This window comes from Tamandua tetradactyla, chromosome 1 (assembly GCF_023851605.1).
Source record: "Tamandua tetradactyla isolate mTamTet1 chromosome 1, mTamTet1.pri, whole genome shotgun sequence".
In the NCBI taxonomy this organism is placed as follows: domain Eukaryota; kingdom Metazoa; phylum Chordata; class Mammalia; order Pilosa; family Myrmecophagidae; genus Tamandua; species Tamandua tetradactyla.
In genome coordinates, this window is record NC_135327.1 from 121,333,085 (window position 1) to 121,351,288 (window position 18,204).

The 18,204-nt window shown below is 34.0% G+C and overlaps 1 protein-coding gene across 5 annotated transcripts in view; it reads left to right on the forward strand.

Annotated features, from left to right (window-relative positions):
• Positions 1-16,102, forward strand: part of SGCE (sarcoglycan epsilon) — an 82,023-nt gene extending 65,921 nt beyond the window's left edge. For 2 of the 5 annotated variants that reach the window (XM_077123604.1, XM_077123613.1), the window contains 5 exons: positions 919-1,130; positions 2,068-2,094; positions 2,823-3,011; positions 12,968-13,011; positions 15,819-16,102. In XM_077123604.1, the coding sequence (XP_076979719.1) occupies positions 919-1,130; positions 2,068-2,094; positions 2,823-3,011; positions 12,968-13,011; positions 15,819-15,835 (489 nt within the window). In that variant the 3' untranslated portion in view covers positions 15,836-16,102. The remainder of the gene's footprint in view (positions 1-918; positions 1,131-2,067; positions 2,095-2,822; positions 3,012-12,967; positions 13,012-15,818) is intronic. The other 3 variants (XM_077123621.1, XM_077123641.1, XM_077123630.1) reach the window with 2 other exon arrangements.
• The last annotated feature ends 2,102 nt before the right edge of the window (positions 16,103-18,204 follow it).

An 18,204-nucleotide genomic window follows, 5' to 3' on the forward strand; every position in this document is an offset into this window, starting at 1 on the left:
AACAGGCCTCCTAATGTCCAGGATAAAATGGTTGGAGATTCATATGATTTAGTTCTCATTCCTATAGAGTAGGCAGAGATCAATTCCTAGGCAGAAAATAAAGTTTTTACTAGCATTGTATTATTTTAAGTTTTTTAGCAAAAGGATAGTGAGTAGTGCCACAAATAATATTCTTCTCAACACTTTTTTTCATAGTAAATGTAGTAACAGATTTCACATGGCTACTGTTTTGTGTGTGGTTTTGTTTTCGTGTCTTTCAGTAAAAGCTTTAGTATAATTAAATGCAATTTAGTGAAAGCAATGCAATTGATGTGGAAGTAAATTAACATGGTGCAAGTATTTTGTTATTTTTAATCCTGGGATAGAATTTAGTAAAACTGGAGCATTGGATGGGTCTACATGCTCCTTAGACTATCTTACTTAAAAATTACTTCTGTCACCTGGGTGACCGAAAGGTCAAGGGGGTATTCGCTTACTCACTTGGAAATTATCCCTCCTTTTTTTTCCCCCCCTTTTCTTCTTTCACTAACGTAGACATCATTCCTGGTTATCAGCCACTTCATGGTTTTTTAACATCTGCAACAGAGGTTTGTCATTTGGAAATAAGAGATTTACATAGTGATATGAGGGACATTTGCTTTGTAGGAAGGAAACTAAGAGAGAACAACAGCTATACGTGTACATTGTATATCTATGTGGGAAGGACTCAGAAAGTAGTCAAGGATGAACCCTTTAATTTATATTATTTTAATCCTCATCTGTCCCTAACTCCAATAAATAGTCACAAATTCAAGGTGATCAAGTAATTGGAATTGCTTTTTAGGTAATTTATCAAAGTATGTTTTGATATTTTTAGGTCATAAAATTTCAATGTTTAAAGCTATTATTTTGATGTGTAATTGTCTTCTTTTGTGTCAGGTTGATAAAACAAAGCAAGTATCCACCTATCAGGAAGTGATTCGTGGAGAGGGGATTTTACCTGATGGTGGAGAATACAAACCCCCTTCTGATTCTTTGAAAAGCAGAGACTATTACACGGATTTCCTAATTACACTGGCTGTGCCCTCGGCAGTAGCACTGGTCCTTTTTCTAATACTTGCTTATATCATGTGCTGCCGACGGGAAGGAGTGTGAGTACTTTAAAACACTAATAAAAAATGTAGAGCCTACTAAGATAACAGCATAGAAAATACCATTAAAAGCAAGGTTTCATTTAATTCATAAACTACTTTGTAAATGAATTGAAAATGTGATCAAGTCAAATGATAGTACCTTATTCCTTTAAAAGAGTTAAGAGAGTTTTGAGTCTAGTGAATCAAATTAGGGAAATAATTACTCAAAAATTATTAAGGCAAGATGTAAATTTCTGATGGCAAAACAGTCCCAAGAATAATTGAGACTTGATATTTTGGTGATACAAGTAATTTTGTGTAAGCAGAGACTATGCAAATCTTTCAATATGGTAATTGTACTTTAAGTAAATTGTTTAGTCCGTTTGATCTGAAGTCATGGTCAGAATTCTCCTTGAAACTGTTCTGCTTTCAGATAGGTTGATACAGTCTAAGCATCTAAAATATTATTCTTTAAAAAGCAGTTTAGGAGTAAATTAATGAAAATTAGGGTATAATTTGAGTAATGAGTCTTCACTTCATGAATAGTTAGTGCTTTCAGGACATCTACGTCAATTAAAATAACCTCCTGAGATTATTATGAAAGTCAGAGTAATCATAACGAGGGGAAAAAAATTAATAAAGCAGCAAGTAACAAATTCTTCCATTTTTACATGTAGCCTGATTTCATTATGTCATACAGTTTATTTCAATCAAGAGCTTGATTCTTAGTCTCCATTTTTTTTTTCATTTTTCCGTGTATTTCTCATCAGTATTCCATCGCTATATGTGTCCTCATCCAAGTAATGTCATAAACCTGGTGGCAAAAGCTGCCTGGTTGCATTTAATAGTTAAAATGTCAGCATTTCCACATCACACAAGATCCCATGAGCATATAGTCTTAATGTTCCAAATATCAATGCTATTATTTAATTCATAAATTTTGTTTTGTTTCTAGGGAAAAGAGAAACATGCAAACACCAGAGTAAGTGTCTTCTTTCCTGTTATTTTCTTTATCACTTTTTTTTATTTCTCAGTTGTTTGTCATGCTCCATACATGTGTGTCATGCTTGTTTTTTCATTTATCATGTTTCATAGTTTATTTCATAAATGTGAACGCTGCTTTCTAAATAGAGTTATTTAGGAGGGGCAAAAAATAGAAATAAAAAGGGTTTGAAAACTAAGAGTACATAGCTAAAAAACTGAAAATATTTCAGATTCAGTATATTAACTTGCCATTTATATTATGTGATTTCCCAATCTGTATTTCTATAAACCAGAGAAAAGATCAAAAGACCTTTCATACAAGTTTTCCTGAATCTACAGTAATAACCTACCATAAAATGAAATTTCTGTGAGTATTTCTAAATGTCCCACCAGAAGCAACAATACAATAGCCATGACAGATTTACCTTAATCATAGAAATTAAATAGACTACTAGTTACCTAGGGCTGTAATATTAATATTAACACAAAGCTTCTTAGCTTAGTTTAATGAAAGACATTTGTTTCAAAATTAGTTTATAATTTTCAAGTTTTATATGTTAGAAGTTTGTGCAATGTATATCTCTTTCTGAGATAATATGTAGAATTCCTGGAGTGCAATAATATCTTATTTAAACAGGAAAGATTCAGTAACTTTTTCAAACTGATGACCAATTGAGGCTAACACATCATTTTAAATATGTTCATTTTGTTTCTTTTTTGACTTAGCATCCAGTTGGTCCATCACAGTGCTATTCAAAAATCTACCAAAGAGCTCCGTGACATGTCCAAGAATAGAGAGATAGCATGGCCACTGTCAACGCTTCCTGTGTTTCATCCTGTAACTGGGGAAATCATACCTCCTCTACACACAGATAATTACGATAGCACTAACATGCCATTGATGCAAACACAGCAGTAAGTATCCCTTGGAACCATCCTTATTATTGCGCATGCTTATTTTTACTTAATGTCTGTAAAACCAGTGAATTTGGTTGTTTTCATTTCTTTGTTGACTTGTTTATAAATGGAAAAGAAAACCAAAGGTCCTTGATACTGTAAGGTTCCAACTCTACTGTGCTGCCATACATGAAATAGAATTTCCAGAATCCTCTTTTGTTGGTTTTTTTTTAAGATTTCATAAATTTAAAAATTGAACTTTTTTTTTCATTAGTCCAAACAAGATTACATTCACCTTAATATTTAAGAAGCTGACACTGGTAATAAGTTAACATGTTTGTTTTCTCAAAGGTGAGTTCGTTGTGAAAGAAAAAGCATATCTAATTATTTTTAGAGATATTAGTAGAATTATTTTGTTTTGTTAATCTATTTCATTTATTTAGTAATCCCAGACATATTTGATCTACATTTTTTGCCTTAGAAATAAAAAATTGGGGAGGGTTGCCTTTTGTAATCTGCTTGTATATCACAACAAACAGTTCCAGATTTGGCTACAGTTATATATTTTATTAGCCAACCTCTTTGAAGTGCTAGAAGGACCCTAGTGAGACAGCCTGTAAGAGGCTTGGGGAAGGGGTAGGGATGGGGGGCAGGTAGAAGAAATTATATAGCCGTGCCTGAGGGCCCATGCTGCATGCCTAGATGCTCACTATTGGTATAAGGGAATGGTAGGTAAAACTGTTCATTTTTAAGGACATGGTTCTTTTTTTCTTTCTTTAACCATATATTAAAATAGATTGAATTCAATTTCCTCAAGGTCCAAAAGTCACAAAGTTTGTTTTTCACTTTATTTTCCTAAGTAGAATGGAAGTCTTCCAGAAAAAAAAAATCAGTCTCACATATACACACATCTGTGTATACACATATATAAGCCTTAGGCTATTACATCAAACTAAACTTATTAATTAAAAATGTATCTGGGATTCCTGATAGGAGCAAACTATTTCCCATTATGAATGCTTATTTTGAAAATGTGATCATTTAAAGATTAAACAATAATCAATTAGAGTCATATAGCCAGTCAGACTAGACAATTTTGTACAAAATATTTTGGAAATCCAAAAGTAGTTTATGGAAGAACCACTTACTGCAATGCCATTTACTTGGTGTTGACTGGGTGAAGGGATGTGTTTATTTGTGCATGTGTATGCGTGTGTATATGTGTATGTGAGTAAAAAGGTCTCTTAAAAGTGGGGAAAATTATATACAATTAAAATTTTGAATTTGTTACCTTCAATATTATATTGAGGATATAAAATTTAAAGCCCTCCAGCATTTAGTTTTACTGAATGGAAAAGACGAATTCTGTGTTCTCTACTGATCAGTGGCCTGTCCATGATGATCTAAAACCAACTTTAAGAGGATGAGACAATGATAAGAAAAATTAGTAAAATTTCATAACAATTCGCTGTTAGCAACCTGTCCTGCTTTTGTCAGTTTAAAATTATGAACAGTCTTATCATTCATTATCAAACTGAAAAGAATTTGTACTTACTTTGTAAGGCTAGCATTTCTTACATTGTTTTCCCTAGAATGCCAGTGTTCTCTAAAGTGCTGATTATATATATATATATATATACACACACACACACACACACTTCAAAAAAGAAATGGCCAAATACACGTGAGAAATAGGTTTTGTTTGTTTTTTAAGCTACATTACAGTATTTCTCGGAGACTCTAGTGTGTTGACTTACTTTGTGAATCCATATAGAAAGCCAACTAGATAACTCCTCAAAGAATGCATTTTAGGAAAAGTTTCTATTGAAAAATTAATAGTTCTATAAAATTTTGGAATAGAAACATTTCTTATAAGGAGTAGAGGAATTTGAATGTACTTGTAAGTCAGTAAAACTCAACTGCTGGTGAAGTTTAAGGGAGGAAAAAAGTTGCTGTCATTTGTTTAGATGTACTATCTAACTGTATATATTGAGAATAAGAATAACTCCTTAAAATGTTTTGATTCCCTGTGGTTAGGATTTTGCATTGTTGTTACTAATACACAGGCAAAGTGAACTTTCCTACCAAGTTTTACAACCAAATGAATCTCCCTGGTCCTGCCATAACCCCAAGACCATCAGTGAGTTGCCCAGATCTCTCCATTTGCAATACAATAAGCGACTTGATTAACCTTGCAACAATCTGACTATATATGTATTTTCAAGTCCAGAGATCATATTATTCAGATTTCTGCTAATGTCAAAACTCCATAAGAGCACTTCTGTATGAATAGGGTGCATAGATAATTGATGATGCTCACAGTGATTATTCCGAGGCATGGCAAGATCATCAAGTGTGTCTGACTCATCAGAGGAAAATTAAATTACATTCACTGTAGTTTCAGTGTTGAGTGTATATTATCTTTCTTTTATTCTTGGAAATGGATAATATGTGCATGGTCTCTATGGTAACTCCCTATAAGCCAGAATAAGTGATTAACTTCATTTTCCATCCATGCCAGATAATAGGGAATTTATTATATCGAGTTTGTCATAGCTGTCCTTTACACAAATTCAGCTTTTATTCCTTACTTTAAAAACATATAGCCTGGTTTTTAAAGTTTTATTTCACTATCAAGTAGACACATGCATAAATATTTGGTCCTGTAAGTTGCACTGAATTCTCTTTGTTAAAATGTGATGTTATATTTGATAAGGCAGTAGAACTTGATAGCCAGGTAGATGCTTGAATAATGATTCCTTCTGTTTATTAATTAGCCCTGCCTAAAAGGCCATGCGTTTCATCTTCTTATATCCTTAAATTCAGCGTACTGAATTTATCATTCAATAAACATTTTGGCTAGCTACCAGAATTTTATTCTTGCGACTTGACTCCTGAAATACTCAGGCATAAGGAATAGCTAAAGTTTAATTTTGGATTCTAAAGGAGACTCAAGAAAGTTCAAATCTTCCTTTCAAAGCTGCATGGAAACTGGTTTGTTTTTCTAAACAAGTCAATCCACCCCAAAGGTATAAAGAACTCATAACAATTGTGAAATGAGGGGCTGTTACAGTTATTTATCAATGATATAGTAATATTTTCTTTTCAGTCGAATGCTTCACAGAACTCCAAACTGGCACCATAAATTACACAATAAAAATATTTAATCATTTGCAAATGCTAAAAATCAAGAGACTGATAAAAGACGAAGCTAAGTTAGGTCAGAACTGAAATTAGATTATTTACCTATCCTGGTAACTAATCAGGGATAAATAATTTAGTCATTGACCTCAGATGTATCTCTGATCCTGGATTCAAGCAAGGAATTTAAAGAGATGATGGTGGAAAGAAAACTGGAACACAACTGGGAGACTGGCCCAGGCTCAGAAAGGAAGATTTTCATTTAGAACAGTGTTCTTTTTTCTTTTCAGATTACAGAGAGATATAAGTTGTGAGGCTGTTGAAATGATCACATAGTATAAAAAGTTAGCATTGGTTTTGCATGATCTTTGCTAATTTATTTTCTTAATAAACATTTTACTTTGAAACGATTTTACAAGTATGGAAAACTTGCAAAAATAATACCGAGTGTTCTGGTATACATCTCACCAATTTCTCCTGTTGTTAACATCTTAACATTACCATGGTACATTTGTCCACAACTCAAAAAGCAACATTGGTACATTGCTGTTAACTAAACTCCAGACTTTTTTCAGATATCACTGCTTTTTCCACTAATGTCTTTGTTCTAGTCCAGAGTCCATTCAATCTAGGATACGACATTGCATTTAATTGTCTCGTTGCCCTTGGTCTGGGACAGTTTCTCAGATTTCCCTTATTTCCCATGACTTTGATAACTGGACAGATATTTTGTAGAATATCCATCAGCCCCTACTTCAGTCAGACTTTCTGCATTTGTACTTAATCAATTATCTTTGACACTCGAAGAATACATTTTTAACAACCATTAATAGTAGGACAGTTTTTTCCCTATATAGGTAGTCCCCTCGTTTATTACAATTCATTTCTGGAAACCATCATGTAGAGCAATTCTTAAAGTAAATTATCTCTGCCCCAACAATCATTGTGATTGGGGGATATGTTTGTGATGAAAGAATCAAGAAAATATTACACATTTGACTGATACAAAAAAAAATTATATTTCAAGTAACACAATTTTAGGACCTAAAAGGAATGTGGAAAGAGCAAAGAAGGTTGAGGGATAATTTTTCCAGTCCCAGCCATTGTTCCCAAACCAGGTTACAAATCAGAATCGCCTGTGGAGCTTTTTCAAAACAGATCCTAGTGCCCCTGCTTCTGGCATTTGGAGCCTGGTGGGAGTATGTGTTATGGGGCAGGAAAAAAGGTTGAGAATCCCTGATTTAAATAACTAAACAACTTCAGTTTCAGATAGGGAAGGGGAGACCCTCTTGTATTTCTGTTGGGGCTGTGGTTTGTTACCCACACTCCTTTGGCATAGAGCTTAGAAAGGAGAGTAACTTGTACTGAGGAGTATGTATGGAGATGTGAGAGAAGGGGAATGCACATGCATTATTCTTGCCTTGGATTTTGGAGCTGTTTGTGGATTTGTGCTTATCAGCCTCTGGATTTTTCCTCCTTAAACTGTCTGAGGAAAATGGTGCTAACAAGTGGAGAGATGAGTGCTGATGAGAACACTGCATGCCTGAATAGAAAGAGAGAAAGGCTAAATTTTGAAATACTAAAACCGCTGAGAAATTGTAGTAATTTTGCAATTTTATGCTTGGGAAAAGGGGAATTGACTGGAGGGAGGATCTCAAATATTTGATTTTATAAAAAATAATTTATTCTTAAATTTTTAATGTGGTTTTAGTAGGTAGATCTACCCCCTCATTTTGCTTTTCTTATGCCAAAATTAAAAGAATAGTTTCTCCTGATTGTGAGGCATCTTCAGAGGCATTACTCTTATGTAATGAGTAATAGGGGGAAGTGGCCCACATATTTTCTAGGAATATTTTAATTGGCTATACAAAAATTTTCCATATTCATTATACTGAACATAACATCTAATCCAAAATAATTGCGTCTCCCTTAAAACAGGAAGCAGGTTATGCCTAATCTTTTGTAAATTAACAAATATGAACGTAGAATTAATGTGTCCTAATTAAATGTATTTAGTAACAAATTATTTTAGCTTTTATTTAAAGTATTTTTCCATTTTCTTCTCTTTACCAAAACTAACATTATGGTAAAATTCCATAATTTAAAAATTAGGCTTAAATAAAAGTTAATATCAGTTGTAGAACTTGTTTCAGGGGACCAAGATAATGGTTCCCTGTTGACAAGAAGTGTCAAGCAGCCAAGGCTATTTCAGAGCCATTGATATTTTTATTTTTTAATTTTACACTTTACACACTGAAAGTGATAGATACAATATCTTTTTTATGGGTTTTGAATCTATAGGTTTACAGTGCTTCAACTTGAAATCTGGTAGGCTTGGTTTTGCCTTTAAACAAATGGGGCAAAAAACAAAAATTAAATAAATGTCTCTCATTTCTTTTTCATGTTCCATGTCTTTATCCACATGCTTTTAGTTAAAATTGAGGCTTTTGAAAAAGTCATGGCGATGTTTTTGACTGCTTTGTGATTGTTCTTTCTTTTACTCTTTCTTTCTAAATCCAAATAATGACCTGATTCCTTAGTAAAAGTAGTTATAGGGTCCAAATTAGCATGTTTATAGAAAATTAAAGTTGTAGAAAATTCAAGACTGTATCCGTTTTGACAAAATAATTGGGAAATTTCAAATGTATATTACTTATTGTTAAATTACTGCATACTAATTCAAAAGAAAAGTATTTGTATTCCATATAACTAAACTAAAGTCATTTACTTTCAACTCTGGCACAGATTCTGGGGCTTTAGGCAAATTCCTTAACCTGTAAGCTTTTGAGTCTTCAAGCGAGTTGGAATATAATCAGCTCATAATCATCAACCGTGCCATAGATTTACTCTGCAGGGTATCTAAGAATATCAAATTACCTTAAAACAGGTGTACAAATAATAAATAATTGTGTACCCCTCCAAGTCACTCACTAATTAATTTTCAAATTATTGCCTTTGTTTTCTTAAAGAATAAAGTTTGTGTAATGGCAAAGCTACACAATTTTCTATTTAAATGCATGGAATTAATGGTGGTAAAATTAGAAAATAATTAACACATAATTAGAGAATTACAGTTTTCTTAAATCTCATCTCTACATAGTGCAGTTTATGCATAGTAATCTTTCAGTTTACCTATTAATAAAGTAATTATTGTAAACAGTTTTATGACTTTATAAAGGTCTTTTCTTTGGAGGATTATAAGAAGTGCCTCTGTTTGAAGTCAATCCCCCACTCTCTTGTGTTATCACCTTTTGCAGCCTGCTTTTACCAAACATGGGAATGCTCCTACTTTCTTAACACATTCTCTGCTTCGTAACTCTAGCAGTTAGTGGCAGGCATTTTTCCAGTATACCTTAAGCAGTGGTCTTCTGAGGTGCCTCCCTTCAACTCTTAAGTAGAATATACAACTTCAGATATGCCCATCACACAGATATATGTATTTTTTCAAGTGTAGGAATTATTTTAATATAGCTATCTCTGTATTTATATTACAAAGATGACGCAACCTATAAAAGAGTCAGTATTTCAAAACAAAAGTTAGTTTGATCTAATTCATATTTGTTGACATTTGTGGTACCAAAATAGAGAGACATGTTTTCACGAGACACATGGAAATATTTTCCATCTATTAGATCACGCAACATGGTGCAGAAAAAATATGTATACACACACGTACACACATGCACAAACACATATGTACACAAGCATATGTACATACATTTGTCAATGTATATATATCTGTGTATGTGGGTTTATATAGATATATGCATGGATACATTTATTTTACATTTGTATGTGTGTCACACAGATATATTAACCCTCTTATACTCACTGGGTCACATGTAGTCACATGTTTGGATAGTCACAAAAACAGAGCTGTGTGTGTACACCTTGGAGACTCTGGGAAAGTTGGATCTCAGCATATTTTTTGGTTGTATGCCTTTTTGCACACATAAGCACTTTTGATATAATTCATCTAACTTTCAATTGAAGTTATGTGAGAACTTTGTTCAGACTTAGCCAGCTGGAACATTCTCTGCAAATATTTTTTAATCCCTAAACCAATTCAGTATATAAAGTTGCTTTCTCACACATCTTCTCCACTTGCTAAGTTTGTATGTCACACTTTTTCAACCAACCATTTCTCCTCAAATCCAGGCTCGCTCATTGCTATTTAGAAAGTTTAGCAGTGAAACAGGATGGGAAAAAGTGGAAGCTAGAGAAGAAATGACAGGACAGCAGACTGACTTTGAACAGGGATCTTTAGACTATGTGCCACATAAGGGAAGGTGGGGAGGGCCGACTGGAGAGGGGATTCCAATTACCACATCCTCATACAGATTTTAAATTTTGGGTACCCTTGATCTAAGGCTTTTGAAAACCTGCGTCTTTGTTAACTAACCAGTGCTTATGTCAGAGCACTGCATTCTGGGCTTTCTTTATCCTCTTTGCTAATTTTTATTTTGTCAAATTGACTTAATTAATAGACTAGGTAGATCTGGAGATAATAGAGGATGAGATGTGTATGCCTGTGTGTATGTGTATGTGTGGCTCAGGGAGGGAGGGACTATATCAGTTTTTAATAGAAGAGACCACAATTGGTTTTATCTGAGTGGTTGAAATAAAACTTAGGCTCCCCCCAAATACCTATAAAATTATATTTTGACTTATGTAGTAAAAGTCAGCTTTCCCATCTTTAAATATAGCACTTATTTCCTCTTTGTGGTTTTTTAAATTAATCCTTTTACTTTCATAATCAAAACCAATATAAATACATTGTGTGGAATACAGAAAGAACAAACAAATAAACCAAAAGAAATACTCTCAGACCACATAAGGATAATAAATAGGGTTGAAAGGCAATAGTAAAAGAAACATAATTATCAGGATGAATTATTAAGTAACTTCCTACAAATTGAGTTAGAATTGATTCTGTTATCTCCTTAAAAATGCATTTTAAATGGAACTGAAAATATTTTAAAAATCACTTGATATCATTAACATTCCTGTAAATTAATTTTAGAGTTTAAACAGTATTGAACTAGCATGAATTGCTTTCCACTTAAGATTGTTGTATTTGAAACCTGATATTTGTCTGGTTGAAATGATTCTGATCAGTGGTTTTCAAACTCTGTTTCTTGGAGGTTTCTTAGAAATGCATTAGGGGCTATCATTTTTTTGGAGCAAAAGAAGCAAAGCAGGCTGGATGCCTGGTTCCCTTGTTTCAACCATGGCCACCTTACATTCATCCCTTTTGTATATCACAGTTATGCTTAGGGTTTTAATTAAAAAGAGTTCTGCTAGTGAAGAGCACCAGAAAACTTTGAAAATCCCAGGCTTGGATCAAGCCCCACTCTATATCAAGGGGTTGACGATTAGAGTTTCTTTCATATTATAACCTAAAGTATATATATTTTCATAAACTCATTTTAATATCAAATTTGGAACTAAATGGGTCTCTGTGCATGTTAATAAACACGTGTATTATTTAAGTTTTTGTAAGTGTCTTCACTTGCATGTATTCATTCAAAGACATTTCTTTGCATGCTTAACTACCAGGAATACAAAACAAAATAGGATGGTTTTGTTGTTAAGATACTTTGGGGTAATGCAGGGAGAAAAACAATGACAGTCAGCAAGTGTATGAAAGCATGTGAAATGGTAACCTAATTGGGGATGCTTAGGGGAAGGAGGAGGTGAAGAAATAGTACTTGAGATGTATTTTTTAATTAAAAATAAAAAGATAACATATTAAATGATTTTCCTTGTGGAATTTATTTAATTCTAAGGACAATATGTGTCTACTATGAACAAATTTTGAATTAAGTTTAAAGGACAAATGGAAGCTGGTTGGGTGCAGGAGATTGTAGTGGTTGGTTGGTTTGGTTGTTCCTTTTCCAGCAGCCAGGGAAGGATTCATGTAAAGTCAAAATCTATTGATGGGCTTCTAGTCCAAGCTAGAAAACCTGGTACTTATTTTGCAGGTTTAAGTATAAGGAAGGAAATATTGGAAATCATTTAAGTATGTGAATGACATAATCAGATTTATATCTTAGAAAGATCATTCTGACAGCAGTGTTTAGAGTGGGTTATAAGGGAGCAAAAATGGGAATGAGGAAAAAAGTCAGACCACTTGCAGTGATCCAAGTCAGAAAAATGAAAACCTCAAGCATGTTAGTAGCAATGGAGGTGGAGACAAAACAGACAGATTCGAAAGAAAATGAGGAGAATGATCAGGAGTTCCCAAGTGATTGGATATGAGGTCCAAAGGAGAGGGAAGGGTCAGGGGTGACTTATGCATTTGGACTAGTGCAGCTGGGTAGGTGCCAGTGTCATTCCCAGGTTGCAAATGGAGGAGCACAGGTTTGGAATGGTGAAGGAAGGCAGTTATTTATGTTGTTCTTCGTGTGCATGTAGGTGCGTGGGGGTTCTAGACCTGAGTCTGAAAGTGTAAAGATTAAGAACAAAAGCCCTGTAGGAACTGTGTTCAAATTTTTAGCCATTACTTTCTGGCTAGGTAGCCTCCGACCTCTAAGACTATTTCCTCATCTAAAAAATGAGAAAATAGTATGTACCTCCTAGGGTTATTGTGAGATATTTTAGAGCATAGTATTAGTAAGAGCCCCATTGATTGTTATTACTTATCAAATATTGTTATTACTAGAAATCAGTTTCCTCATCCATAAACTCTTGAGTGGGGAGGAGATGTTGTGCTGGATTATGTGATTTCTGGGGTCCTTTCCAGCTATAAAATTTTTCATTCTAATATGTTTGATTTTTTTACATATATGTAAACATACACAATTTTACCCCAAAATGTTAATCATTTCCAGGAACTTGCCACATCAGACTCAGATCCCCCAGCAGCAGACTGCAGGTAAGTACTAAAAATATTAGGTTGATGTTTATGGATGGAAGAAGCTAATAGATTAAAAAGATAATTATAGTGCTATATAATTTGTGAAGCTTTTACTTCACCCACTAAGGCAAAACAGTTGTGTCATTCCTTAATCAAAGTTAGAACCTCAGAATAATAGCTTAGATTATTGTCTAGATTAGCACCAGAGTATTGAACACAGGGTAAATGATCTTAGAGCAAAAACATCCATGGAGGTCCTGTCTAATTAAGGGAGACTGAATAAAATCCCCTTCCTTCAGTGAAGCTGCCTATTCTTTACCTTGGTTTGAAAGACTCTTAGCTTGGATGCATCCAGGATTTGTCTCAGTAAGTGAGCAGCTTGAAACTGACTCTTACAAAGGGAAACCATTGTGACTAATCACTGAGGCTTCAGGGGGATAAATGAGAAATGGTTGGCCTGGTTTTAAAGCTGCTTTAGAAAGCTGTATAACATGACCAGTGACAACAAGATGGCGGACAATTCCCTCTGGACTATTCTCTCTCCCTAAGACTTGCTTTCTTTAAGTTTATTTCTTTCAAGTGTCCCTAAAAATTTTCCACAGCCAATTATTTCATTCATTTCAGTACCAAGTAGATAACTTATTCATGATTGTCTTCTAATTAGTGGTTGATTCATGGTTCTAATTGCCAGGCAACCAATAATGCCTTTGTAGCTCTTTTGGAAAGGCAAGAGAAGTTTTGAAAATGTAAGGTGAACGTGGAATTCTGTGTATGAATGGTAGCATTGTAGTAGGAAAGCTACTAAGTACAACTCTTAAAAACTTGAGGGACATATAGAAATTTATTGAAAGTTTGCATTCAAAATTTATCTTCTCTGTTAATGCTTTCGGGAATTTAAGGAGATTTTCGTTTGACAACTTTTCAAAGATTTGAGGCAAGTATAAAAAAGTTGTTCCTCAGATTTTAATTATGAGATAACATTTATCAGAATTTCCCTCTACAATTTTGGTTACTTGTTTTAATTAAATGCTAACGTGTTTCAATAAAAGTGTTCAATATAATGATGTGGGGATGCTACTGTTCCTTCATCAGTTCAGTAGTTTGATGAGGAACAAACTTTGTTGTAAATATGTGTTGCCTACGGAGTGAAAAAATAAATGAATATCTAGTGCTACTAATTTCATGGCTGTTTTTAGGAAGAGGGAAAAAATTAACAGATTAGTTCTACAAAGGAAATGCTGGAACTTCTTCCACATTATTTCAGAGATTTCTGTCCCTTGTAAGATTTCTTGTTTCTGACTCTTAATTACCTCAAGCATAGAGTGAGTAGAAGAGAGTAAATTTCTAGAAAAATAGTATTTCTTTTATGGTTTTGAAAATCCGAATTTTATATCATTAAGGGAAATGAAACTTGAGAAGGATTTATTTTATAGACATGGATTTTAGCAAGTAGACTTGCTAACATACTGCACTCTTAGTAATAAGGAACGCTTCTAAATACTAGGACAATTTGCACCTGAACAAATGTGATAAGAGCCAAAAAGCCTCCCTAGGGGGATTTTAGGTTTTTCAGCCCATTTTTCTAAATTAGTTTTCAACAGGGTTTGGAGAGCAGGCATTTTACTTGAGTCAAGAAAGCTTTGATTTCTTTTTTAGTTAACACTGTAGCCTTGTACCTGCTTGTTTTCTTGTATTTCTCTGCGATTTACAGCACATTATTAACTAATGTGCTTTATCTCCCCTCATTTGTTTTGTTTTGTTTGGCTTTTGAGTGAATCCGCAAAGCAGTTATGGGCTAAAGGGAGAAAGACCAGCGTACCATTTTTAAGAATAATTATGATAGATTGCTGTGTTCCTAGCGCTGATAAATTTAAAATAAATGTATGTCTTTTGGAGAGAAGAGCTTAATGTATAGGTTTGCATTCCTTATTCCCACTCTACCTGCTTAAATGAAAACAAACAAATAAAAACAATGTTCTCTCCCACCCCTCAATTTCTAAGTTACTCTGTTCTGTCTGTCAGTGTGTAACTGGATTCACTATATAATTCCCGTGCTCATTGCGTATGGGAAAATACCCACGATGTGTTTTCATGGGTATAACAGCTTTTCTGTTCCTCCACTCTGGTTACCCTCTTACCACAAAGAGACGACCACATTTGTGCCTCATTATCATGAAACAGTAATTTCCTTTTTCCAGGTACCTCAAAGCACTACACTAGTGTCAGTTTTTTTATGAAGTTGGTGTAGACACAGGGGCTGTCTTTTGGATAGCAAATAATTTATTTAGAGCCTCCTATATGGAATTCTTCCAGAGAGAGTAGATTTTGAAGTTTCTGTTTTATTTAGTTATTTTCTTGTAAATTCTCATCAAAAGTTTAAGTGGACTAATGTTATAATCCCGGACTTAGGCCCTAGCTGGGATAATTAACCACTCACAAACTGACAATAGCGATACTTTTTGGACTAGGCCCAAGCCATTAGGTTTGATGCCCCTTCAGGTTTTCTCATTTTCTCTGCCCTTCCAACCCACATGATGTTTCTTTAAAAGCCATGATTAAAAGGTACAGTCATACATCCCACAGTCAGGACCATTCTTTCTGTTTACTGAGAAATGCAAAACAAGAAAGAGAAGACTCATTTAGAATTTTCCTTTTCTTATTTTAAAACCAAATCACAGATATAATGCAAAATCATTGTTTTAAATTAAGCAAAGGAGATAAAAAAATTTCTCCTTGCCGTCATTTTTTTTTTTTTTTTTTGCTTAAAATCTGAAAATGTCTAAACCCTGACTAACTCATGCCCATTCGTTCTTTAAACATTGCAGGTAAATGGTATCCCTGAAGAAAGAAAATTGACTGAGGCAATGAATTTGTAATCAGACAATATAGCAGTTATGTCTTCTTTCTTCGTTTCCAATAATGCATGAGCTTTTCTGGCATATGTTGTGCATGCTGACATTCTTACATATGTACCAGATAATACAGCATAACTTTCATTTTACTACTGTATTTTTTTTGTACTTAAAGCATTTTTGACAATTTGTAAAACTCCAATGACTTTATATTTGTTACAATAAAAAGTGCTCTTTAAAATAAATATTATCAATGATGCCCAGTATCTGGTGAAAATTACTTCCGAAAAGTATATGATTGCCTATTTAGTAGGAATCTTTTAGTTCATGTGTTCATCCCTCATTCAACAAGTTTTTAAATGCTTCCTATAAATATATAAAAAGTCTGTGCTTCCATGTTTCAAATGAGCAGCTCACTTAAATAATCTTTGTGACCTGTAAGGCCTGTTACTTTATATACACATCCTAGAGTGTTTTAGGGCAAACTAGTTTTATCACTTGTGGATCTGATCACAACCATTTCATGAAAGACAAGCCCAGGTTGCATCCTTACCTGACTCCATAATCAGATGTTTGACTTCAGAATTAAACCAGGAGCTATCATTCAAAAAGAAGAGTTACCTGCTAATGGTAACATGAATCACCCCAAAATTCCAGGGTCACTGCTGTGACTCTACTTTCGAGGCTTAGCAGAGTTTCCTCATACAATGTTGGCTTGCTTTATCTTGAATACTATTGGATCAAATACGGCTATCAGACCAACTGACAGGGCAGCTTCTGTTGCAGATTGGACCAGCTGGATACTGTTCTCGTACTCTGCTCTGGGCAGATTTCTGTGTTACCTGTAACTTGGTTAGAGGACACAAAAATAATGTCTAAACCTCCTTCCAAAACCCAAAAAGATTCCGTTTGTATTGTGCACAGAAAACTTGTTTTCCATTTGAGGGAGTTCTCTGTCACATCCTTAACATTGGAATCCTTCACCCCCTTTGGGACTTACCAGAGAATGAAGTCTTTCATCTCTTTAAGATTTATGTTATGCCTATTCCTTTACCAAGGTGACTAGGGTATTGCCACTTACTATTTTCTGGGGCTGATCAACTCAAGGTTGTAAAATGTATTAAATCATGTCCTGGGAGGAAATAAAGGTTGTCAAGTTTCCAAAGAACTAGACTGTGGCATAAAAGCAGAGAGTTAACAAACTATTACCCTTGCCAGGTAGAAGCAAACTGTTTTTGGCAGTTCAAGTGAGCAGAAGCAAGGGAACTGCAGATCTGGGATCAGGAATTTTCTTATTTGGTTTTAGTACAGAGGCCACTGTGGGGATTGGAAAATGCAGTTGAAGTTAGCATTGCTTTGTGTACTGACCATACTGAGGAATTGAATGGAGATAGGAATCATTGGTCATGTCACAAATTTTTGATAATAGGATTAATCTCTGCAATTCCCCTGAAAAAGTGATCTTGCCTCTGACTTAATGTTTTTCTTTTGTTAGAGAAGCTATAGATTTACAGAAATATCATGCAGAAAATACACTGTTCCTATGTACCCCCACCCCCAGGGTTTTCCCTGTTATTGACACTTTGTATTAATGTGGTACCTTTGTTAAAATTGATGAAACAAGATAATTTAATTATACTATTAACTATACTCCATACTTTACTTTAGGGTTCACTGATTGCATTGTATAGTCGTATGTTTTGTTTTTTTTAATTATTCTACTAAAAGAAGTACAACTTAAAATTTCCCTTTTTAACCAAATTCAAATATGTTAATTACATTCACATTGTTGTGCTACTGTCACCACCGTTAATTACCAATACTTTTCATCATACTACACGGCAAGCAGCTCTGTGCCATTGAAACATTAACTCTCCATTCCCTACCACCCTAGTTCCTGGCAACCTGTACTCTATTTCTGAATCTATTAATTTGCTTATTCTAATTATTTCATATTTATGAGATCATACAGTCCTTTTGTGTCTTTTTAATTTCACTCGACATAATGTCTTCAAGATTCATGTCTGTTATTGCATGAATCAGAAATTTGTTTTTATTTAAAAAACAAAAAATTGTTTCTATTTAAAAAATTATTTTTATTTATAATTAGAGAAGTTATACAAGAAAATCATGTATAAAGCCATTCCAATGTACCCTACTGTTGTTGACACTCTGCATTATGATTCCTTTGTTACAATTGACGGAAGAATATGAAAATAGTACTATTAATTGTAGTCTAAATGTAGTCTTCTAATCCATGAACATGGAATATCCTTCCCATTGTTCAGTTGGAATCATTTCATGGTATTTGCTTTCAGCGGCCTAGGAAACTAAAACAGATTTTGGTTCCAAGAGAGTG